Source organism: Saccoglossus kowalevskii, chromosome 22 (genome assembly GCF_978046115.1).
Source record: "Saccoglossus kowalevskii chromosome 22, keSacKowa6.1, whole genome shotgun sequence".
NCBI lineage: Eukaryota > Metazoa > Hemichordata > Enteropneusta > Harrimaniidae > Saccoglossus > Saccoglossus kowalevskii.
The window spans coordinates 1,581,695-1,608,691 of NC_140662.1; the positions used below are offsets into that span (position 1 = coordinate 1,581,695).

At 35.4% G+C, this 26,997-nt stretch overlaps 1 protein-coding gene across 1 annotated transcript in view; it reads right to left on the reverse strand.

Moving 5' to 3' along the window:
- The window catches only part of LOC102808043 (VWFA and cache domain-containing protein 1-like), a 47,602-nt gene that overhangs the window by 18,012 nt on the left and 2,593 nt on the right, over positions 1 to 26,997 (reverse strand). The window contains exons 3-10 of the mRNA XM_085496109.1: positions 24,653 to 24,715; positions 24,124 to 24,279; positions 23,482 to 23,693; positions 18,484 to 18,643; positions 5,413 to 5,557; positions 3,266 to 3,349; positions 2,633 to 2,782; positions 1,582 to 1,670 (exon numbers count right to left, since the gene is read on the reverse strand). Coding sequence (XP_085352235.1) covers positions 1,582 to 1,670; positions 2,633 to 2,782; positions 3,266 to 3,349; positions 5,413 to 5,557; positions 18,484 to 18,643; positions 23,482 to 23,693; positions 24,124 to 24,279; positions 24,653 to 24,715 — 1,059 coding nt within the window. The remainder of the gene's footprint in view (positions 1 to 1,581; positions 1,671 to 2,632; positions 2,783 to 3,265; positions 3,350 to 5,412; positions 5,558 to 18,483; positions 18,644 to 23,481; positions 23,694 to 24,123; positions 24,280 to 24,652; positions 24,716 to 26,997) is intronic.

The following is a 26,997-nucleotide window of genomic DNA, read 5'->3' on the forward strand; positions in this document are numbered from 1 at the left end:
ACACAAACGCAGGCTTTGATATAAGCCTATTATTGATATTTTGGTAAGTCTGGAAAGTGGAGGGAACAGTTGATATTGTGTCCCCCACCCTTCAGAGAGTGGGGGCGTGCCCCCCCCCCCCCACCACCACCATGATCGACGCCCCTGGTTCTGATTTATTAACACATGAAAGTTCACAGAGTAAAACCTGTGTCTCTAGATATCATGTGTTGGAAAACACAGACGCCGATCAGAAGTTAGCACCAACGCACTGCGGTCATTGTTTGACTGTCATAAGGTCTTACAATGTGTATCTGGATAAATCGTTAACTTAACGCAGAGATCAACTGTTGGTAGTCAGAGACTAACCCGAGGCGATTTCTATATAATATATAATGAAATGGTATACACAAAGCGACTATTTTGTTCATGTTATTGAAATGATAAATTGTGTTGACATATTGACTACGATAGCAGATCTAAGTTGATGCTTGGCAACATTGGAAATTGTCACGTTGTTAACACGCACGTCGAGAGTGAAATGAATATTGTGTGATAGTGCCCTGACATTGATTAATAATTCCCCGTAACTAGAACATTCGTTTTAAGCTAATTTTACCTTATACTGGATATCATCGATCATCTCCTATCATTCATTTCGTATTTTCTTTATATTTGATTTAAATAATTCATTATTGGATTAATTGCATTGTTACTGACGTAATTGTGTGGACAAGTAATTCTTGATACCGTAGTATATTTCTACGTAATTAGGTCACATTGTGTTAGCAGTACAGTGACATTGACCGCCAAGTGACCCGAAAATACAATACATCCATTCAATTAACAAGACTCAAGAACAAGCAAATGAGTTTCATTGTTGTAAGCAGACGCGCTTCGACGCTATTTTCACTGGATCAGTGTACGCCTATGTCGAGTGTTTGTGTGTAGTTTTTGTACTACATAAGTATAAAATGGTTGCATATTCAATTCAGTCAAAATGGCATGGTATCAGACTCCACTATGCAACTTTAATTTAAACTACTTTTTATACATCAAACCTCACTCTTCGAACCACGTTATTCTCAGATCCGCTGTAAAACTCAATGATTACTAATGAAACTCGAACGCCCTCGTGCGCTTGGATTGGGAAATGTGGGTAATGCTCTTAATACTTTTGTTTTTCTTATGCCCAGGCAAATCAATAACTCGAGTAATAGTCAAAAACGTTTCACTTGGTGGTATATGTTACCTGGTTGTTAAGTTTAAAGTTATTTTTGAATATTTCTCTAGTCACTCAGATTTTTATCGAAATTATGAACTATTTAAGGACACTTGGCGCAATATTTATAAGATGAAATGGCCGGAAGACGGAACCGTGTATTTAAGGGTGTCCCAAACAACACAATTTTTACCGAGATTTATTGATATTCGTGAAAATTCATAGGAAATGGCACGTGACAACCGGTAAATAGTCTGGTGAAAATCTAGGCGATTACAAGTCTACGTATAGGATAAATACGGCTAATTGAAACACACACCCACACACATTGGTGTCCCATGAGTGCCAACATCATATATGTATATATATGCTTTACTCACTCTGATTTCTCCAACTGATGTATCAGGAACAACGCCATATTTAGTTCCATTCTGTAAAGCGATATCTTGCAGAAAATCAAGACCAACATCTATAAACAAGAAATATAGCAACAAAAATGATATAAATTAGAACAATATTATATAAGCACAAAGGTCGTCAACTTGATTTTTGAGGGGCAACGCCCCCTCAACATTTGTTTCGAGGGGACAACAGCCCCCTTTGCCGCCCGGTACCGCCGCCACTGTCACTACATCATTTCCCACATGTATAGGTTCACAAAGACTTACGATCACCAAATACCACAATCACATCATTTCCCATATGCATATTGCCCTCTGTCACAGTATATGGCACCACATCATTTTTCACATGTGTGGATGAACTGTGACTTATCACCAAGTATATATATATATCACCACATCATTTCCCATATGCATATTGCCCTCTGTCACAGTATATGGCACCACATCATTTTTCACATGTGTGGATGAACTGTGACTTATCACCAAGTATATATATATCACCACATCATTTCCCATATGCATATTGCCCTCTGTCACAACATATGGCACCTTATCATTTTTCACATGTGTGGATGAACTGTGACATATCACCAAGTATATATATATCACCACATCATTTCCCATATGCATATTGCCCTCTGTCACAACATATGGCACCATATCATTTTTCACATGTGTGGATGAACTGTGACTTATCACCAAGTATATATATATCACCACATCATTTCCTATATGCATATTGCCCTCTGTCACAACATATGGCACCATATCATTTTTCACATGTGTGGATGAACTGTGACTTATCACCAAGTATATATATATCACCACATCATTTCCCATATGCATATTGCCCTCTGTCACAACATATGGCACCATATCATTTTTCACATGTGTGGATATATATCACCACATCATTTCCCATATGCATATTGCCCTCTGTCACAACATATGGCACCATATCATTTTTCACATGTGTGGATATATATCACCACATCATTTCCCATATGCATATTTCACTGACACTTACCATCACCAAGTCCATATGTCATAAGAATCACCTCATTTCCCATACGAAGATTTCTATTTTGTATGACCTTCATTATCATCTGTTTCCTATCGTACTCCGTTGCCGCGTCATCAGTGGGTTCCCCGTCAGTTAAAAATAAAATAACTTGATCTGAAAACATAAATAACAAACAATATTATTTGCCGAGAAATCATCAGGTTATTGAATTAAACAACTACATCGTAACAGCAATTGAACGTCATGTCATGTGGATCAGTTCACTAAATAATTTATCGCTTCTGTCTTGATTATTAATCGAATAAATACAATCAATGAAAAGAAAGAGATGATGGCAACAGACGTTATATTACAGTGTAGATGCATGAAGCATGTACATTGCTATGATTATTTACATTATTTAAAAATTAAAATGAATAACTTCCTTTTCTGTAAATTAAGGTAGACATAATGACATAAGTTTTAAAGATTAACGCAAAAAGTTGATAGACAACTCATGGCGCAAAATCACCAATATTGTCTAAAATATAAATTATTTGATAGTCGTCATTACAAATTTTATAGATTTTCTATATGTTAGAGTTGCCATGGAAATATTAGATCACGTGATGTTTATTAACATATTGGCCCACTCACCTCGATAAGGCTCGCCTTGTTGAGGGCGCGATGCCTCAAGAAGATCGAAAGCTGCTTCGAATGCTGTACTGTAATGAGTGCTTCCTGTTGATCATAAACATTACGTCATAATCTTTTACATTGATTACACCTTAATCACATTAAATTGATACATTTTACGTCACATTCACATTAAATTTATAAATTTTACGTCACAATCACATTAAATTTATAAATTTTACGTCACAATCACATTAATTTTATAAATATTACGTCACAACCACTTGACATTTATAAATGTTACGTCACAATCAGTTTACATTTATAAGCATTACGTCACAACCACTTGACATTTATAAATATTGCGCCACAATCAGTTTACATTTATAAGCATTACGTCACAACCACTTGACATTTATAATAAACATTACGTCACAATCACTTGACATTTATAAATATTACGTCACAACCACGTGACATTTGTAAATGTTAAGTCACAATCAGTTTACATTTATAAACATTACGTCACAATCACTTATATTTATAAACATTACGTCATTATCACTTTAAATTCATAAACATTACGTCACAATCACTTACATTTGAAACATTACGTCACAATCACTTTCCATTCGAAACATTACGCCAGAATCGCTTTGCATTTATAAATATTACGTCACAACCACTTTAAATTTATAAACATTACGTCACAATCATTTTACATTTATAAACATTACGTCATTATCACTTTACATCCATAAACATTACGTCACAATCACTTACATTCGAAACATTACGTCACAATCATTTTATATTTATAAACATTACGCCACAATCACTTACATTCGAAACATTACCTCACAATCACTTTACATTCGAAATATTACATCATAATCACTTTACATTCATAAATATTACATTACAATCAATGTACATGCATAAACATTGCGTCACAATCACTTACATTCGAAACATTACGTCACAATCTCTTTACACTCATAAATATTACATTACAATCAATGTACATGCATAAACATTGCGTCACAATCACTTAAATTCGAAACATTACGTCACAATCACTTTACATTCATAAATATTACGTTACAATCAATGTACATTCATAAACATTGCGTCACAATCACTTTACATTCGAAATATTACATCATAATAACTTTACATTCATAAATATTACGATACAATCAATGTACTTTCATAAACATTGCGTCACAATCACTTTACATTCGAAACACTACGTCACAATTACTTTACATTTATAAATATTACGATACAATCAATGTACATTCATAAACAATACGTCACAATCACTTTACATTCATAAATGTTACGATACAATCAATGTACATTCATAAACATTGCGTCACAATCACTTACATTCGAAACATTACGTCACAATCACTTTACATTCATAAATATTACGTTACAATCAATGTACATTCATAAACATTGCGTCACAATCACTTTACATTCGAAATTTTACATCATAATCACTGTACATTCATAAATATGACGTTACAATCAATGTACATGCATAAACATTACGTCACAATCACTTACATTCGAAACATTACGTCACAATCACTTTACATTCGAAACACTACGTTACAATCAATGTACATTCATAAACATTGCGTCAAAATCACTTACATTCGAAACATTACGTCACAATCACTTTACATTCGAAATATTACGTCAAAATCGCTTTGTATTCATAAGCATTACGTCACAGTCACTTTACATTCATAAATATTACGTTACAATCAATTTACATTCATAAACATTACGTCACAATCACTTACATTCGAAACAATACGTTACAATCACTTTACATTCGAAATATTACGTTACAATCAATGTACATTCATAAACATTGCGTCAAAATCACTTACATTCGAAACATTACGTCACAATCACTTTACATTCGAAATATTACGTCAAAATCGCTTTGTATTCATAAGCATTACGTCACAGTCACTTTACATTCATAAATATTACGTTACAATCAATTTACATTCATAAACATTACGTCACAATCACTTACATTCGAAACATTACGTCAAAATCGCTTTGCATTCATAAATATTACGTCACAATCACTTTGTATTCATAAACATTACGTCACAATTACAACAAATAGACAGATAAATTACCATATTCTTGAATGGAATTGACAAAGCCTCGGAGATAATTAAGATTAGGTGAAGTTGCTGCAGCGAGTTGGTAACTATAACAATCACTGCTTTTGTCGTTACCGGGCGGAACTAGAACAGAGTCGGAAAATGTAACAACTCCAACCTGTAAAATGCAATACAAGAAAAAACATGTCTACAAACACGTCATCTTACACAGATAACAGTATTGTATGTGGTATGTGTATCTATTAAAATATTTGTTTGTTATGGAAGGGTCCATTAAAACAATGATTTCAAATGTGTAGATCTCACCTAGGGAACAGGACTGTATATTAACAATTACCTTGGTTACTGGGTTTATACAATACATATAATTACCTTGTTCATTGAGTTCATAGTTAGTACCAAAATGCGTACAATTACCTTGTTCATTGATTTCATAGTTAGGACCACAATGCGTACAATTACCTTGTTCATAGTTAGGACCACAATGCGTACAATTACCTTGTTCATAGTTAGTACCAAAATGTGTACAATTACCTTGTTCATTGAGTTCATAGTTAGGACCACAATGCGTACAATTACCTTGTTCATTGAGTTCATAGTTAGGACCACAATGCGTACAATTACCTTGTTCATTGAGTTTATAGTTAGTACCAAAATGCGTACAATTACCTTCAAGTTGTTCATTGAGTTCATAGTTAGTACCAAAATGCGTACAATTACCTTGTTCATAGTTAGGACCACAATGCGTACAGTTACCTTGTTCATTGAGTTCATAGTTAGGATCACAATGCGTACAATTACCTTGTTCATTGAGTTCATAGTTAGGACCACAATGCGTACAATTACCTTGTTCATTGAGTTCATAGTTAGTACCAAAATGCGTACAATTACCTTGTTCATTGAGTTTATAATTAGGACCACAGTGCGTACAATTACCTTGTTCATTGAGTTCATAGTTAGTACCAAAATGCGTACAATTACCTTGTTCATTGAGTTCATAGTTAGTACCAAAATGCGTACAATTACCTTGTTCATTGAGTTCATAGTTAGGACCACAATGCATACAATTACCTTGTTCATTGAGTTCATAGTTAGGACCACAATGCGTACAATTACTTTGTTCATTGAGTTTATAGTTAGGACCACAATGCGTACAATTACCTTGTTCATTGAGTTTATAATTATGACCACAATGCGTACAATTACCTTGTTCATTAAGTTCATAGTTAGGACCACAATGCATACAATTATCTTGTTCATAGTTAGGACCACAATACGTACAATTACCTTGTTCATTGAGTTCATAGTTAGTACCAAAATGCGTACAATTACCTTGTTCATTGAGTTTATAGTTAGGACCACAATGCGTACCATTACCTTGTTCATTGAGTTCATAGTTAGTACCAAAATACGTACAATTACCTTGTTCATTGAGTTCATAGTTAGTACCAAAATGCGTACAATTACCTTGTTCACTGAGTTTATAGTTAGGACCACAATGCGTACAATTACCTTGTTCATTGAGTTTATAGTTAGGACCACAGTGTGTACAATTACCCTGTTCATTAAGTTCATAGTTAGTACCAAAATGCGTACAATTACCTTGTTCATTGAGTTTATAATTAGGACCACAATGCGTACAATTACCTTGTTCATTGAGTTCATAGTTAGTACCAAAATGCGTACAATTACCTTGTTCATTGAGTTCATAGTTAGGACCAAAATGCGTACAATTACCTTGTTCATTGAGTTCATAGTTAGGACCACAATGCGTACAATTACTTTGTTCATTGAGTTTATAGTTAGGACCACAATGCGTACAATTACCTTGTTCATTGAGTTTATAATTATGACCACAATGCGTACAATTACCTTGTTCATTAAGTTCATAGTTAGTACCAAAATGCGTACAATTACCTTGTTCATTAAGTTCATAGTTAGGACCACAATGCATACAATTATCTTGTTCATAGTTTGGACCACAATGCGTACAATTACCTTGTTCATTGAGTTCATAGTTAGTACCAAAATGCGTACAATTACCTTGTTCACTGAGTTCATAGTTAGTACCAAAATGCGTACAATTACCTTGTTCACTGAGTTTATAGTTAGGACCACAATGCGTACAATTACCTTGTTCATTAAGTTCATAGTTAGTACCAAAATACGTACAATTACCTTGTTCATTGAGTTTACAATTAGGACCACAATGCCTACAATTACCTTGTTCATTAAGTTCATAGTTAGTACCAAAATGCGTACAATTACCTTGTTCATTAAGTTCATAGTTAGGACCACAATGCATACAATTACCTTGTTCATAGTTAGGACCACAATGCGTACAATTACCTTGTTCATTGAGTTCATAGTTAGTACCAAAATGCGTACAATTACCTTGTTCATTGAGTTTACAGTTAGGACCACAATGCGTACAATTACCTTGTTCATTAAGTTCATAGTTAGGACCACAATGCATACAATTACCTTGTTCATAGTTAGGACCACAATGCGTACAATTACCTTGTTCATAGTTAGGACCACAATGCGTACAATTACCTTGTTCATAGTTAGTACCAAAATGTGTACAATTACCTTGTTCATTGAGTTCATAGTTAGGACCACAATGCGTACAATTACCTTGTTCATTGAGTTCATAGTTAGGACCACAATGCGTACAATTACCTTGTTCATTGAGTTCATAGTTAGTACCAAAATGCGTACAATTACCTTCAAGTTGTTCATTGAGTTCATAGTTAGTACCAAAATGCGTACAATTACCTTGTTCATAGTTAGGACCACAATGCGTACAGTTACCTTGTTCATTGAGTTCATAGTTAGGATCACAATGCGTACAATTACCTTGTTCATTGAGTTCATAGTTAGGACCACAATGCGTACAATTACCTTGTTCATTGAGTTCATAGTTAGTACCAAAATGCGTACAATTACCTTGTTCATTGAGTTTATAATTAGGACCACAGTGCGTACAATTACCTTGTTCATTGAGTTCATAGTTAGTACCAAAATGCGTACAATTACCTTGTTCATTGAGTTCATAGTTAGTACCAAAATGCGTACAATTACCTTGTTCATTGAGTTCATAGTTAGGACCACAATGCATACAATTACCTTGTTCATTGAGTTCATAGTTAGGACCACAATGCGTACAATTACTTTGTTCATTGAGTTTATAGTTAGGACCACAATGCGTACAATTACCTTGTTCATTGAGTTTATAATTATGACCACAATGCGTACAATTACCTTGTTCATTAAGTTCATAGTTAGGACCACAATGCATACAATTATCTTGTTCATAGTTAGGACCACAATACGTACAATTACCTTGTTCATTGAGTTCATAGTTAGTACCAAAATGCGTACAATTACCTTGTTCATTGAGTTTATAGTTAGGACCACAATGCGTACCATTACCTTGTTCATTGAGTTCATAGTTAGTACCAAAATGCGTACAATTACCTTGTTCATTGAGTTCATAGTTAGTACCAAAATGCGTACAATTACCTTGTTCACTGAGTTTATAGTTAGGACCACAATGCGTACAATTACCTTGTTCATTGAGTTTATAGTTAGGACCACAGTGTGTACAATTACCCTGTTCATTAAGTTCATAGTTAGTACCAAAATGCGTACAATTACCTTGTTCATTGAGTTTATAATTAGGACCACAATGCGTACAATTACCTTGTTCATTGAGTTCATAGTTAGTACCAAAATGCGTACAATTACCTTGTTCATTGAGTTCATAGTTAGGACCAAAATGCGTACAATTACCTTGTTCATTGAGTTCATAGTTAGGACCACAATGCGTACAATTACTTTGTTCATTGAGTTTATAGTTAGGACCACAATGCGTACAATTACCTTGTTCATTGAGTTTATAATTATGACCACAATGCGTACAATTACCTTGTTCATTAAGTTCATAGTTAGTACCAAAATGCGTACAATTACCTTGTTCATTAAGTTCATAGTTAGGACCACAATGCATACAATTATCTTGTTCATAGTTTGGACCACAATGCGTACAATTACCTTGTTCATTGAGTTCATAGTTAGTACCAAAATGCGTACAATTACCTTGTTCACTGAGTTCATAGTTAGTACCAAAATGCGTACAATTACCTTGTTCACTGAGTTTATAGTTAGGACCACAATGCGTACAATTACCTTGTTCATTAAGTTCATAGTTAGTACCAAAATACGTACAATTACCTTGTTCATTGAGTTTACAATTAGGACCACAATGCCTACAATTACCTTGTTCATTAAGTTCATAGTTAGTACCAAAATGCGTACAATTACCTTGTTCATTAAGTTCATAGTTAGGACCACAATGCATACAATTACCTTGTTCATAGTTAGGACCACAATGCGTACAATTACCTTGTTCATTGAGTTCATAGTTAGTACCAAAATGCGTACAATTACCTTGTTCATTGAGTTTACAGTTAGGACCACAATGCGTACAATTACCTTGTTCATTAAGTTCATAGTTAGGACCACAATGCATACAATTACCTTGTTCATAGTTAGGACCACAATGCGTACAATTACCTTGTTCAATGAGTTCATAGTTAGGACCACAATGCGTACAATTACCTTGTTCATTAAGTACATAGTTAGGATATAAATGCATACAATTACCTTGTTCATTGAGTTCATAGTTAGGACCACAATGCGTACAATTACCTTGTTCATTGAGTTTATAGTTAGGACCACAATGCATACAATTACCTTGTTCATTAAGTTCATAGTTAGGACCACAATGCGTACAATTACCTTGTTCATTGAGTTCATAGTTAGTACCAAAATGCGTACAATTACCTTGTTCATTAAGTTCATAGTTAGGACCACAATGCATACAATTACCTTGTTCATAGTTAGGACCACAATGCGTACAATTACCTTGTTCAATGAGTTCATAGTTAGGACCACAATGCGTACAATTACCTTGTTCATTAAGTACATAGTTAGGATAATAATGCATACAATTACCTTGTTCATTGAGTTCATAGTTAGGACCACAATGCGTACAATTACCTTGTTCATTGAGTTTATAGTTAGGACCATAATGCGTACAATTACCTTGTTCATAGTTAGTACCAAAATGTGTACAATTACCTTGTTCATTGAGTTCATAGTTAGGACCACAATGCGTACAATTACCTTGTTCATTGAGTTCATAGTTAGGACCACAATGCGTACAATTACCTTGTTCATTGTGTTCATAGTTAGTACCAAAATGCGTACAATTACCTTCAAGTTGTTCATTGAGTTCATAGTTAGTACCAAAATGCGTACAATTACCTTGTTCATAGTTAGGACCACAATGCGTACAGTTACCTTGTTCATTGAGTTCATAGTTAGGATCACAATGCGTACAATTACCTTGTTCATTGAGTTCATAGTTAGGACCACAATGCGTACAATTACCTTGTTCATTGAGTTCATAGTTAGTACCAAAATGCGTACAATTACCTTGTTCATTGAGTTTATAATTAGGACCACAGTGCGTACAATTACCTTGTTCATTGAGTTCATAGTTAGTACCAAAATGCGTACAATTACCTTGTTCATTGAGTTCATAGTTAGTACCAAAATGCGTACAATTACCTTGTTCATTGAGTTCATAGTTAGGACCACAATGCATACAATTACCTTGTTCATTGAGTTCATAGTTAGGACCACAATGCGTACAATTACTTTGTTCATTGAGTTTATAGTTAGGACCACAATGCGTACAATTACCTTGTTCATTGAGTTTATAATTATGACCACAATGCGTACAATTACCTTGTTCATTAAGTTCATAGTTAGGACCACAATGCATACAATTATCTTGTTCATAGTTAGGACCACAATGCGTACAATTACCTTGTTCATTGAGTTCATAGTTAGTACCAAAATGCGTACAATTACCTTGTTCATTGAGTTTATAGTTAGGACCACAATGCGTACCATTACCTTGTTCATTGAGTTCATAGTTAGTACCAAAATGCGTACAATTACCTTGTTCATTGAGTTCATAGTTAGTACCAAAATGCGTACAATTACCTTGTTCACTGAGTTTATAGTTAGGACCACAATGCGTACAATTACCTTGTTCATTGAGTTTATAGTTAGGACCACAGTGTGTACAATTACCCTGTTCAGTAAGTTCATAGTTAGTACCAAAATGCGTACAATTACCTTGTTCATTGAGTTTATAATTAGGACCACAATGCGTACAATTACCTTGTTCATTGAGTTCATAGTTAGTACCAAAATGCGTACAATTACCTTGTTCATTGAGTTCATAGTTAGGACCAAAATGCGTACAATTACCTTGTTCATTGAGTTCATAGTTAGGACCACAATGCGTACAATTACTTTGTTCATTGAGTTTATAGTTAGGACCACAATGCGTACAATTACCTTGCTCATTGAGTTTATAATTATGACCACAATGCGTACAATTACCTTGTTCATTAAGTTCATAGTTAGTACCAAAATGCGTACAATTACCTTGTTCATTAAGTTCATAGTTAGGACCACAATGCATACAATTATCTTGTTCATAGTTTGGACCACAATGCGTACAATTACCTTGTTCATTGAGTTCATAGTTAGTACCAAAATGCGTACAATTACCTTGTTCACTGAGTTCATAGTTAGTACCAAAATGCGTACAATTACCTTGTTCACTGAGTTTATAGTTAGGACCACAATGCGTACAATTACCTTGTTCATTAAGTTCATAGTTAGTACCAAAATACGTACAATTACCTTGTTCATTGAGTTTACAATTAGGACCACAATGCCTACAATTACCTTGTTCATTAAGTTCATAGTTAGTACCAAAATGCGTACAATTACCTTGTTCATTAAGTTCATAGTTAGGACCACAATGCATACAATTACCTTGTTCATAGTTAGGACCACAATGCGTACAATTACCTTGTTCATTGAGTTCATAGTTAGTACCAAAATGCGTACAATTACCTTGTTCATTGAGTTTACAGTTAGGACCACAATGCGTACAATTACCTTGTTCATTAAGTTCATAGTTAGGACCACAATGCATACAATTACCTTGTTCATAGTTAGGACCACAATGCGTACAATTACCTTGTTCAATGAGTTCATAGTTAGGACCACAATGCGTACAATTACCTTGTTCATTAAGTACATAGTTAGGATATAAATGCATACAATTACCTTGTTCATTGAGTTCATAGTTAGGACCACAATGCGTACAATTACCTTGTTCATTGAGTTTATAGTTAGGACCACAATGCATACAATTACCTTGTTCATTAAGTTCATAGTTAGGACCACAATGCGTACAATTACCTTGTTCATTGAGTTCATAGTTAGTACCAAAATGCGTACAATTACCTTGTTCATTAAGTTCATAGTTAGGACCACAATGCATACAATTACCTTGTTCATAGTTAGGACCACAATGCGTACAATTACCTTGTTCAATGAGTTCATAGTTAGGACCACAATGCGTACAATTACCTTGTTCATTAAGTACATAGTTAGGATAATAATGCATACAATTACCTTGTTCATTGAGTTCATAGTTAGGACCACAATGCGTACAATTACCTTGTTCATTGAGTTTATAGTTAGGACCACAATGCGTACAATTACCTTGTTCATAGTTAGTACCAAAATGTGTACAATTACCTTGTTCATTGAGTTCATAGTTAGGACCACAATGCGTACAATTACCTTGTTCATTGAGTTCATAGTTAGGACCACAATGCGTACAATTACCTTGTTCATTGAGTTCATAGTTAGTACCAAAATGCGTACAATTACCTTCAAGTTGTTCATTGAGTTCATAGTTAGTACCAAAATGCGTACAATTACCTTGTTCATAGTTAGGACCACAATGCGTACAGTTACCTTGTTCATTGAGTTCATAGTTAGGTCCACAATGCGTACAATTACCTTGTTCATTGAGTTCATAGTTAGGACCACAATGCGTACAATTACCTTGTTCATTAAGTTCATAGTTAGTACCAAAATGCGTACAATTACCTTGTTCATTGAGTTTATAATTAGGACCACAATGCGTACAATTACCTTGTTCATTGAGTTCATAGTTAGTACCAAAATGCGTACAATTACCTTGTTCATTGAGTTCATAGTTAGGACCACAATGCGTACAATTACCTTGTTCATTGAGTTCATAGTTAGTACCAAAATGCGTACAATTACCTTGTTCATTGAGTTCATAGTTAGGACCACAATGCGTACAATTACTTTGTTCATTGAGTTTATAGTTAGGACCACAATGCGTACAATTACCTTGTTCATTAAGTTTATAATTATGACCACAATGCGTACAATTACCTTGTTCATTAAGTTCATAGTTAGTACCAAAATGCGTACAATTACCTTGTTCATTAAGTTCATAGTTAGGACCACAATGCATACAATTATCTTGTTCATAGTTAGGACCACAATGCGTAAAATTACCTTGTTCAATGAGTTCATAGTTAGTACCAAAATGCGTACAATTACCTTGTTCATTGAGTTTATAGTTAGGACCACAATGCGTACAATTACCTTGTTCATTGAGTTCATAGTTAGTACCAAAATGCGTACAATTACCTTGTTCATTGAGTTCATAGTTAGTACCAAAATGCGTACAATTACCTTGTTCACTGAGTTTATAGTTAGGACCACAATGCGTACAATTACCTTGTTCATTGAGTTCATAGTTAGTACCAAAATGCGTACAATTACCTTGTTCACTGAGTTTATAGTTAGGACCACAATGCGTACAATTACCTTGTTCATTGAGTTTATAGTTAGGACCACAGTGTGTACAATTACCTTGTTCATTAAGTTCATAGTTAGTACCAAAATGCGTACAATTACCTTGTTCATTAAGTTCATAGTTAGGACCACAATGCGTACAATTACCTTGTTCATTAAGTTCATAGTTAGTACCAAAATACGTACAATTACCTTGTTCATTGAGTTTACAATTAGGACCACAATGCCTACAATTACCTTGTTCATTAAGTTCATAGTTAGTACCAAAATGCGTACAATTACCTTGTTCATTAAGTTCATAGTTAGGACCACAATGCATACAATTACCTTGTTCATAGTTAGGACCACAATGCGTACAATTACCTTGTTCAATGAGTTCATAGTTAGGACCACAATGCGTACAATTACCTTGTTCATTAAGTACATAGTTAGGATATAAATGCGTACAATTACCTTGTTCATTGAGTTCATAGTTAGGACCACAATGCGTACAATTACCTTGTTCAATGAGTTTATATTTAGGACCACAATGCGTACAATTACCTTGTTCATTAAGTTCATAGTTAGGACCACAATGCGTACAATTACCTTGTTCATTGAGTTCATAGTTAGTACCAAAATGCGTACAATTACCTTGTTCATTAAGTTCATAGTTAGGACCACAATGCATACAATTACCTTATTCATAGTTAGGACCACAATGCGTACAATTACCTTGTTCAATGAGTTCATAGTTAGGACCACAATGCGTACAATTACCTTGTTCATTAAGTACATAGTTAGGATAATAATGCGTACAATTACCTTGTTCATTGAGTTCATAGTTAGGACCACAATGCGTACAATTACCTTGTTTATTGAGTTTATAGTTAGGACCACAATGCGTACAATTACCTTGTTCATTAAGTTCATAGTTAGGACCACAATGCGTACAATTACCTTGTTCATTGAGTTCATAGTTAGTACCAAAATGCGTACAATTACCTTGTTCATTAAGTTCATAGTTAGGACCACAATGCGGACAATTACCTTGTTCATTAAGTTCATAGTTAGTACCAAAATGCGTACAATTACCTTGTTCATTGAGTTTATAGTTAGGACCACAATGCGTACAATTACCTTGTTCATTAAGTTCATAGTTAGTACCAAAATGCGTACAATTACCTTGTTCATAATTAGTACCAAAATGCGTACAATTACCTTGTTCATTAAGTTCATAGTTAGGACCACAATGCGTACAATTACCTTGTTCATTGAGTTCATAGTTAGTACCAAAATGCGTACAATTACCTTGTTCATTAAGTTCATAGTTAGGACCACAATGCGGACAATTACCTTGTTCATTAAGTTCATAGTTAGTACCAAAATGCGTACAATTACCTTGTTCATTAAGTTCATAGTTAGGACCACAATGCGTACAATTACCTTGTTCATTGAGTTCATAGTTAGTACCAAAATGCGTACAATTACCTTGTTCATTAAGTTCATAGTTAGGACCACAATGCGTACAATTACCTTGTTCTTTAAGTTCATAATTAGTACCAAAATGCGTACAATTACCTTGTTCATTGAGTTTATAGTTAGGACCACAATGCGTACAATTACCTTGTTCATTAAGTTCATAGTTAGGACCACACTGCGTACAATTACCTTGTTTATTGAGTTCATAGTTAGGACCACAATGCGTACAATTACCTTGTTCATTGAGTTCATAGTTAGTACCAAAATGCGTACAATTACCTTGTTCATTAAGTTCATAGTTAGGACCACAATGCGTACAATTACCTTGTTCATTAAGTTCATAGTTAGGACCACAATGCATACAATTACCTTGTTCATAGTTAGGACCACAATGCGTACAATTACCTTGTTCAATGAGTTCATAGTTAGGACCACAATGCGTACAATTACCTTGTTCATTAAGTACATAGTTAGGATAATAATGCGTACAATTACCTTGTTCATTGAGTTCATAGTTAGGACCACAATGCGTACAATTACCTTGTTCATTGAGTTTATAGTTAGGACCACAATGCGTACAATTACCTTGTTCATAGTTAGGACCACAATGCGTACAATTACCTTGTTCATTGAGTTCATAGTTAGGACCACAATGCGTACAATTACCTTGTTCATTGAGTTCATAGTTAGGACCACAATGCGTACAATTACCTTGTTCATTGAGTTCATAGTTAGTACCAAAATGCGTACAATTACCTTCAAGTTGTTCATTGAGTTCATAGTTAGTACCAAAATGCGTACAATTACCTTGTTCATAGTTAGGACCACAATGCGTACAGTTACCTTGTTCATTGAGTTCATAGTTAGGACCACAATGCGTACAATTACCTTGTTCATTGAGTTCATAGTTAGGACCACAATGCGTACAATTACCTTGTTCATTGAGTTCATAGTTAGTACCAAAATGCGTACAATTACCTTGTTCATTGAGTTTATAATTAGGACCACAATGCGTACAATTACCTTGTTCATTGAGTTCATAGTTAGTACCAAAATGCGTACAATTACCTTGTTCATTGAGTTCATAGTTAGTACCAAAATGCGTACAATTACCTTGTTCATTGAGTTCATAGTTAGGACCACAATGCGTACAATTACCTTGTTCATTGAGTTCATAGTTAGTACCAAAATGCGTACAATTACCTTGTTCATTGAGTTCATAGTTAGGACCACAATGCGTACAATTACTTTGTTCATTGAGTTTATAGTTAGTACCACAATGCGTACAATTACCTTGTTCATTAAGTTTATAATTATGACCACAATGCGTACAATTACCTTGTTCATTAAGTTCATAGTTAGTACCAAAATGCGTACAATTACCTTGTTCATTAAGTTCATAGTTAGGACCACAATGCATACAATTATCTTGTTCATAGTTAGGACCACAATGCGTAAAATTACCTTGTTCATTGAGTTCATAGTTAGTACCAAAATGCGTACAATTACCTTGTTCATTGAGTTTATAGTTAGGACCACAATGCGTACAATTACCTTGTTCATTGAGTTCATAGTTAGTACCAAAATGCGTACAATTACCTTGTTCATTGAGTTCATAGTTAGTACCAAAATGCGTACAATTACCTTGTTCACTGAGTTTATAGTTAGGACCACAATGCGTACAATTACCTTGTTCATTGAGTTCATAGTTAGTACCAAAATGCGTACAATTACCTTGTTCACTGAGTTTATAGTTAGGACCACAATGCGTACAATTACCTTGTTCATTGAGTTTATAGTTAGGACCACAGTGTGTACAATTACCTTGTTCATTAAGTTCATAGTTAGTACCAAAATGCGTACAATTACCTTGTTCATTAAGTTCATAGTTAGGACCACAATGCGTACAATTACCTTGTTCATTAAGTTCATAGTTAGTACCAAAATACGTACAATTACCTTGTTCATTGAGTTTACAATTAGGACCACAATGCCTACAATTACCTTGTTCATTAAGTTCATAGTTAGTACCAAAATGCGTACAATTACCTTGTTCATTAAGTTCATAGTTAGGACCACAATGCATACAATTACCTTGTTCATAGTTAGGACCACAATGCGTACAATTACCTTGTTCAATGAGTTCATAGTTAGGACCACAATGCGTACAATTACCTTGTTCATTAAGTACATAGTTAGGATATAAATGCGTACAATTACCTTGTTCATTGAGTTCATAGTTAGGACCACAATGCGTACAATTACCTTGTTCAATGAGTTTATATTTAGGACCACAATGCGTACAATTACCTTGTTCATTAAGTTCATAGTTAGGACCACAATGCGTACAATTACCTTGTTCATTGAGTTCATAGTTAGTACCAAAATGCGTACAATTACCTTGTTCATTAAGTTCATAGTTAGGACCACAATGCATACAATTACATTGTTCATAGTTAGGACCACAATGCGTACAATTACCTTGTTCATTGAGTTCATAGTTAGTACCAAAATGCGTACAATTACCTTGTTCATTGAGTTTATAGTTAGGACCACAATGCATACAATTATCTTGTACATAGTTAGGACCACAATGCGTACAATTACCTTGTTCATTAAGTTCATAGTTAGTACCAAAATGCGTACAATTACCTTGTTCATTAAGTTTATAGTTAGTACCAAAATGCGTACAATTACCTTGTTCATAATTAGTACCAAAATGCGTACAATTACCTTGTTAATTAAGTTCATAGTTAGGACCACAATGCGTACAATTACCTTGTTCATTGAGTTCATAGTTAGTACCAAAATGTGTACAATTACCTTGTTCATTGGATTCATAGTATTGAGAACATTAATCGAGGCATCTTTGGCTATTTGCATCAAACTAGTTCCATTAAATTTGTCTGACATTGAACCACTTCTGTCTATCACTAAAACCACATTTTTGGGCTCAGGTGTCGCGGTTTCAACATACCATGGCCTGAAAATAAATTAAGCATTTTATGTACAAACATTTAAAATTTGTGAATTTAAAAAGACATATATTATAATCGTTTTGATGTATGTCCTTACAGATAAGAACATATAATACACAGTACCAGACAATATATAATACACAGTACCAGACAATATATACTAATTGCAGAAAACATAGAAACATATAAAACCCGGATTAGTACAAATAACGCCAGTGTTCTGTCAAATGACAATTACAAACTGTTGTTAGTTGTCAGTCAACATGACACTTACAAACTGTTGTTAGTTGTCTGTCAAATGACAATTACAAACTGTTGTTAGTTGTTTGTCAACATGACACTCACAAACTGTTGTTAGTTGTCTGTCAACATGACACTTACAAACTGATTTTAGTTGTCTGTCAACATGACACTTACAAACTGTTGTTAGTTGTCTGTCAAATGACAATTACAAACTGTTGTTAGTTGTCTGTCAAATGACAATTACAAACTGTTGTTAGTTGTCTGTCAACATGACACTCACAAACTGTTGTTAGTTGTTTGTCAACATGACACTTACAAACTGTTGTTAGTTGTCTGTCAAATGACAATTACAAACTGTTGTTAGTTGTCTGTCAACATGACAATTACAAAATGTTGTTAGTTGTATGTCAACATGACACTTACAAACTGTTGTTAGTTGTCTGTCAACATGACACTTACAAACTGTTGTTAGTTGTCTGTCAACATGACACTTACAAACTGTTGTTAGTTGTCTGTCAACATGACACTTACAAACTGTTGTTAGTTGTCTGTCAACATGACACTTACAAACTGTTGTTAGTTGTCTGTCAACATGACACTTACAAACTGTTGTTAGTTGTCTGTCAACATGACACTTACAAACTGTTGTTAGTTGTCTGTCAACATGACATTTACAAACTGTTGTTAGTTGTCTGTCAACATGACACTTACAAACTGTTGTTAGTTGTCTGTCAACATGACACTTACAAACTGTTAGTTGTTTGTCAACATGACACTTACAAAATGTTGTTAGTTGTCTGTCAACATGACACTCACAAACTGTTGTTAGTTGTCTGTCAACATGACACTTACAAACTGTTGTTAGTTGTCTGTCAACATGACACTTACAAACTGTTGTTAGTTGTTTGTCAATACGACACTTACAAACTGTTGTTAGTTGTCTGTCAACATGACACTTACAAACTGTTGTTAGTTGTCTGTCAACATGACACTTACAAACTGTTAGTTGTTTGTCAACATGACACTTACAAACTGTTGTTAGTTGTCTGTCAACATGACACTCACCAACTGTTAGTTGTTTGTCAACATGACACTTACAAACTGTTGTTAGTTGTCTGTCAACATGACACTCACAAACTGTTGTTAGTTGTCTGTCAACATGACACTTACAAACTGTTGTTAGTTGTCTGTCAACATGACACTTACAAACTGTTGTTAGTTGTCTGTCAACATGACACTTACAAACTGTTGTTAGTTGTATGTCAACATGACACTTACAAACTGTTGTTAGTTGTCTGTCAACATGACACTTACAAACTGTTGTTAGTTGTCTGTCAACATGACACTTACAAACTGTTGTTAGTTGTCTGTCAACATGACACTTACAAAATGTTGTTAGTTTTCTGTCAACATGACACTTACAAACTGTTGTTAGTTGTCTGTCAACATGACACTTACAAACTGTTGTTAGTTGTCTGTCAACATGACACTCACAAACTGTTAGTTGTTTGTCAACATGACACTTACAAACTGTTGTTAGTTGTTTGTCAACATGACACTTACAAACTGTTGTTAGTTGTCTGTCAACATGACACTTACAAACTGTTGTTAGTTGTTTGTCAACATGACACTTACAAACTGTTGTTAGTTGTTTGTCAACATGACACTTACAAACTGTTGTTAGTTGTCTGTCAACATGACACTTACAAACTGTTGTTAGTTGTCTGTCAACATGACACTTACAAACTGTTGTTAGTTGTCTGTCAACATGACACTTACAAACTGTTGTTAGTTGTCTGTCAACATGACACTTACAAACTGTTGTTAGTTGTCTGTCAACATGACACTTACAAACTGTTGTTAGTTGTCTGTCAACATGACACTTACAAACTGTTGTTAGTTGTCTGTCAACATGACATTTACAAACTGTTGTTAGTTGTCTGTCAACATGACACTTGCAAACTGTTGTTAGTTGTATGTCAACATGACACTTACAAACTGTTGTTAGTTGTCTGTCAACATGACACTTACAAACTGTTGTTAGTTGTCTGTCAACATGACACTTACAAACTGTTGTTAGTTGTCTGTCAACATGACACTTACAAAATGTTGTTAGTTTTCTGTCAACATGACACTTACAAACTGTTGTTAGTTGTCTGTCAACATGACACTTACAAACTGTTGTTAGTTGTCTGTCAACATGACACTTACAAAATGTTGTTAGTTGTTTGTCAACATGACACTTACAACTTGTTGTTAGTTGTCTGCCAACATGACACATACAAAACGTTGTTAGTTGTTTGTCAACATGACACTTACAAACTGTTGTTAGTTGTCTGTCAACATGACACTTACAAAATGTTGTTAGTTGTCTGTCAACATGACACTTACAAAATGTTGTTAGTTGTCTGTCAGCATGACACTTACAAACTGTTAGTTGTCTGTCAACATGACACTTACAAACTGTTTTTAGTTGTATGTCAACATGACACTTACAAACTGTTTTTAGTTGTCTGTCAACATGACACTTACAAACTGTTGTTAGTTGTATGTCAACATGACACTTACAAAATGTTGTTAGTTGTCTGTCAACATGACACTTACAAACTGTTGTTAGTTGTTTGTCAACATGACACTTACAAACTAATGTTAGTTGTCTGTCAACATGACACTTACAAACTGTTTTTAGTTGTATGTCAACATGACATTTACAAACTGTTGTTAGTTGTCTGTCAACATGACACTTGCAAACTGTTGTTAGTTGTCTGTCAACATGACACTTACAAACTGTTGTTAGTTGTCTGTCAACATGACACTTACAAACTGTTGTTAGTTGTCTGTCAACATGACACTTACAAACTGTTGTTAGTTGTTTGTCAACATGACACTTACAAACTGTTGTTAGTTGTTTGTCAACATGACACTTACAAACTGTTGTTAGTTGTATGTCAACATGACACTTACAAAATGTTGTTAGTTGTCTGTCAACATGACACTTACAAACTGTTGTTAGTTGTTTGTCAACATGACACTTACAAACTAATGTTAGTTGTCTGTCAACATGACACTTACAAACTGTTTTTAGTTGTATGTCAACATGACATTTACAAACTGTTGTTAGTTGTCTGTCAACATGACACTTGCAAACTGTTGTTAGTTGTCTGTCAACATGACACTTACAAACTGTTGTTAGTTGTCTGTCAACATGACACTTACAAACTGTTGTTAGTTGTCTGTCAACATGACACTTACAAACTGTTGTTAGTTGTTTGTCAACATGACACTTACAAACTGTTGTTAGTTGTTTGTCAACATGACACTTACAAACTGTTGTTAGTTGTTTGTCAACATGACACTTACAAACTGTTGTTAGTTGTCTGTCAACATGACACTTACAAACTGTTGTTAGTTGTCTGTCAACATGACACTTACAAAATGTTGTTAGTTGTCTGTCAGCATGACACTTACAAACTGTTAGTTGTCTGTCAACATGACACTTACAAACTGTTTTTAGTTGTATGTCAACATGACACTTACAAACTGTTTTTAGTTGTCTGTCAACATGACACTTACAAACTGTTGTTAGTTGTATGTCAACATGACACTTACAAAATGTTGTTAGTTGTCTGTCAACATGACACTTACAAACTGTTGTTAGTTGTTTGTCAACATGACACTTACAAACTGTTGTTAGTTGTCTGTCAACATGACACTTACAAAATGTTGTTAGTTGTCTGTCAGCATGACACTTACAAAATGTTGTTAGTTGTCTGTCAGCATGACACTTACAAACTGTTAGTTGTCTGTCAACATGACACTTACAAACTGTTTTTAGTTGTATGTCAACATGACACTTACAAACTGTTTTTAGTTGTCTGTCAACATGACACTTACAAACTGTTGTTAGTTGTATGTCAACATGACACTTACAACATGTTGTTAGTTGTCTGTCAACATGACACTTACAAACTGTTGTTAGTTGTTTGTCAACATGACACTTACAAACTAATGTTAGTTGTCTGTCAACATGACACTTACAAACTGTTTTTAGTTGTATGTCAACATGACATTTACAAACTGTTGTTAGTTGTCTGTCAACATGACACTTGCAAACTGTTGTTAGTTGTCTGTCAACATGACACTTACAAACTGTTGTTAGTTGTCTGTCAACATGACACTTACAAACTGTTGTTAGTTGTCTGTCAACATGACACTTACAAACTGTTGTTAGTTGTTTGTCAACATGACACTTACAAACTGTTGTTAGTTGTTTGTCAACATGACACTTACAAACTGTTGTTAGTTGTTTGTCAACATGACACTTACAAACTGTTGTTAGTTGTCTGTCAACATGACACTTACAAACTGTTGTTAGTTGTCTGTCAACATGACACTTACAAACTGTTGTTAGTTGTCTGTCAACATGACACTCACAAACTGTTGTTAGTTGTCTGTCAACATGACACTTACAAACTGTTGTTAGTTGTCTGTCAACATGACACTCACAAACTGTTGTTAGTTGTCTGTCAACATGACACTTACAAACTGTTGTTAGTTTTCTGTCAACATGACACTTACAAACTGTTGTCTATTTATATACCTTAATCTGTTATCATATGAGTCACAATCCTTCATATAATGTGCCGGGTATAGTGAAAAAACGCCCTCTGCACTGCCATAGTATTGCCATTTTAAAGTTGGGTTGCTTTGGTAATTCTTTTTCATTTCCTCAAGGACGTTTTCTGATACTTTTTTTGCCGTTTCTCGGTCTGTCGTGGGTGAAATTCTTTCGCACAGTGTATCCATGTCAATCTGTGTAGTGTAAACAAATATTCATAATAACAACGTCTATATTGATAATAAAATATTATTTGATCTTCGAAAATTATATTATTTATATTTGTCAACGTTGTTCTACTCATTGGTACATGGGAGTGTTCATGTTTTTTGTGGGTGGGTGGGCGTGTGGAGGAAAGAAACAGGGTTAGACATTTAGCAGAAAATACAATGTTCTTCAAACGTGTGGTAAAATTGTCTTTTCACCAACGAGTTAGAAAATTATATGCTAGCCTATTTAATTTCATATCATTTTATAGTACAGTAAAAATAAATTGGAACGCTCATATAAATTGTATAATACAAGACTTTTTCGGAACATCAATATATTTTCGATATATGTTTCATTTTTAATTTAATTTTTTGGATTATTTGCTGACTGGAATGATTGATTGATTGATCCTACCTCTGTGCCAAATCGAGAGTCATACTCCAAACCATCCGTCATACAACACTCCGGGAATTGTCCATCTGGCTCCTCGAATGAACTTTCAACAGCATCGCGCAGATTTTCAAGTGCACGCAGTCTTTCAACAAACTTAGCAGTCAGTTCGTGTTTTAACTGAAAAGCAGAAGTTTGTCTTCATAAATAATGTAATAATAGTTCTGACATTGAATAAAACACAATCTTAAGACAACTAAAATAATCGGATAAAAAACTGGACACTATAACAAAAAGAAAGCAGTAGGTAGTTAGACACCTGAGGTCTCAGTAATTCCAGTAACCTTGGCAACTTAATTATCGATACATATTACACGTGTAACCACTCTAGTTTCATGCATGAAATGATCCACACTTAATCTGACAGTCATAGATTGTAATGACCAATGGAAAAGAAGAGCTAAGTCTCTTCGAAATATATGGGATCAGTGAAAAATTGATTCATTATAATTAATTTTAGTGCTATTTCTGGTAATAATGATGCAATGCTTACTCTTGATAAAATAGTCTTCCCATCTAGCGTATGTGATTCATATTCCAATGTATCGAGGTGTTCCTGAAACAATTATAAAACTTTATTACATTGACAGCCACATGTTATAGTGACGTAATAGTGTAAGGTAGGTGCAATATAACTTTATTACATTGCAACTATTGACCAGCATATTTAGTCTGCGTCACGTGCTCTAATCCCTCACACACGATAAAGTGACTTTAACTTAATACCAGGCAGCGCGGGCATGACGTCATAAAAATACCACCTATGCCAGTCAGTGAGAGCATGATGTCATAATAATACCACCTACGTCAAGCAGTGCGGGCATGATGTCATAACAATACCACATACGCCAGGCAGTGCGGGCATGATGTCAAAATAATACCACCTACGCCAGGCATTGAGAGCATGATGTCATCATAATACCACCTACGCCAGGCAGTGCGGGCATGATGTCATAAAAATACTACCTACGCCAGACAGTGCGGGCATGATGTCATAAAAATACCACCTACGCCAGGCAGTGCGGGCATGATGTCATAATAATACCACATACGCCAGGCAGTGAGGGCATGATGTCATAATAATACCACCTACGCCAGGCAGTGCGGGCATGATGTCATAACAATAGCACATACGCCAGGCAGTGCGGGCATGATGTCATAATAATACAACCTACGCCAGGCAGTGAGGGCATGATGTCATAATAATACCACATACACCAGGCAGTGAGAGCATGATGTCATAATAATACCACATACGTCAGGCAGTGAGAGCATGATGTCATAATAATACCACATACGCCAGGCAGTGAGAGCATGATGTCATAATAATACCACATACGCCAGGCAGTGCAGGCATGATGTCATAATAATACCACCTATGCCAGGCAGTGCGGGCATGATGTCATAATAATACCACCTACGTCAAACAGTGCGGGCATGATGTCATAAAAATACCACCTACGCCAGGCAGTGCGGGCATGATGTCATAATAATACCACCTACGCCAGGCAGTGCGGGCATGATGTCATAATAATACCACCTACATCAAGCAGTGCGGGCATGATATCATAATAATACCACATACACCAGGCAGTGTGGGCATGATGTCATAATAATACCACCTACGCCAGGCAGTGAGAGCATGATGTCATAATAATACCACCTACGGCAGGCAGTGCGGGCATGATGTCATAATATTACCACCTACGCCAGGCAGTGAGAGCATGATGTCATAATAATACCACCTACGCCAGGCAGTGCGGGGATGATATCATAACAATACCACCTACGCCAGGCAGTGCGGGCATGGTGTCATCAAAATACCACCTACGCCAGGCAGTGCGGGCATGAAGTCATAATAATAATACCACCTACGCCAGGCAGTGCGGGCATGATGTCATAATAATACCACCTACGCCAGGCAGTGCGGGCATGATGTCATAACAATACCACATACGCTAGTCAGTGCGGGCATGATGTCATAATAATACAACCTACGCCAGGCAGTGAGGGCATGATGTCATAATAATACCACATACACCAGGCAGTGAGAGCATGATGTCATAATAATACCACATACGCCAGGCAGTGAGAGCATGATGCCATAATAATACCACATACGCCAAGCAGTGAGAGCATGATGTCATAATAATACCACATACGCCAGGCAGTGCAGGCATGACGTCATAAAAATACCACCTACGCCAGGCAGTGCGGGCATGATGTCATAATAAATCCACCTAGGCCAGGCAGTGCGGGCATGATGTCATAATAATACCACCTACGCCAGGCAGTGCGGGCATGATGTCATAATATTACCACATACGCCAGGCAGTGAGAGCATGATGCCATAATAATACCACATACGCCAGGCAGTGAGAGCATGATGTCATAATAATACCACATACGCCAGGCAGTGCAGGCATGATGTCATAATAATACCACATACGCCAGGCAGTTCGGGCATGACGTCATAATAATACCACCTATGCCAGGCAGTGCGGGCATGATGTCATAATAATACCACCTACGCCAGGCAGTGCGGGCATGATGTCATAAAAATACCACCTACGCCAGGCAGTGCGGGCATGATGTCATAATAATACCACCTACGCCAGGCAGTGCGGGCATGATGTCATAATAATACCACCTACGTCAAGCAGTGCGGGCATGATGTCATAATAATACCACATACACCAGGCAGTGTGGGCATGATGTCATAATAATACCACCTACGCCAGGCAGTGCGGGCATGATGTCATAATAATACCACATACACCAGGCAGTGTGGGCATGATGTCATAATAATACCACCTACGCCAGGCAGTGCGGGCATGA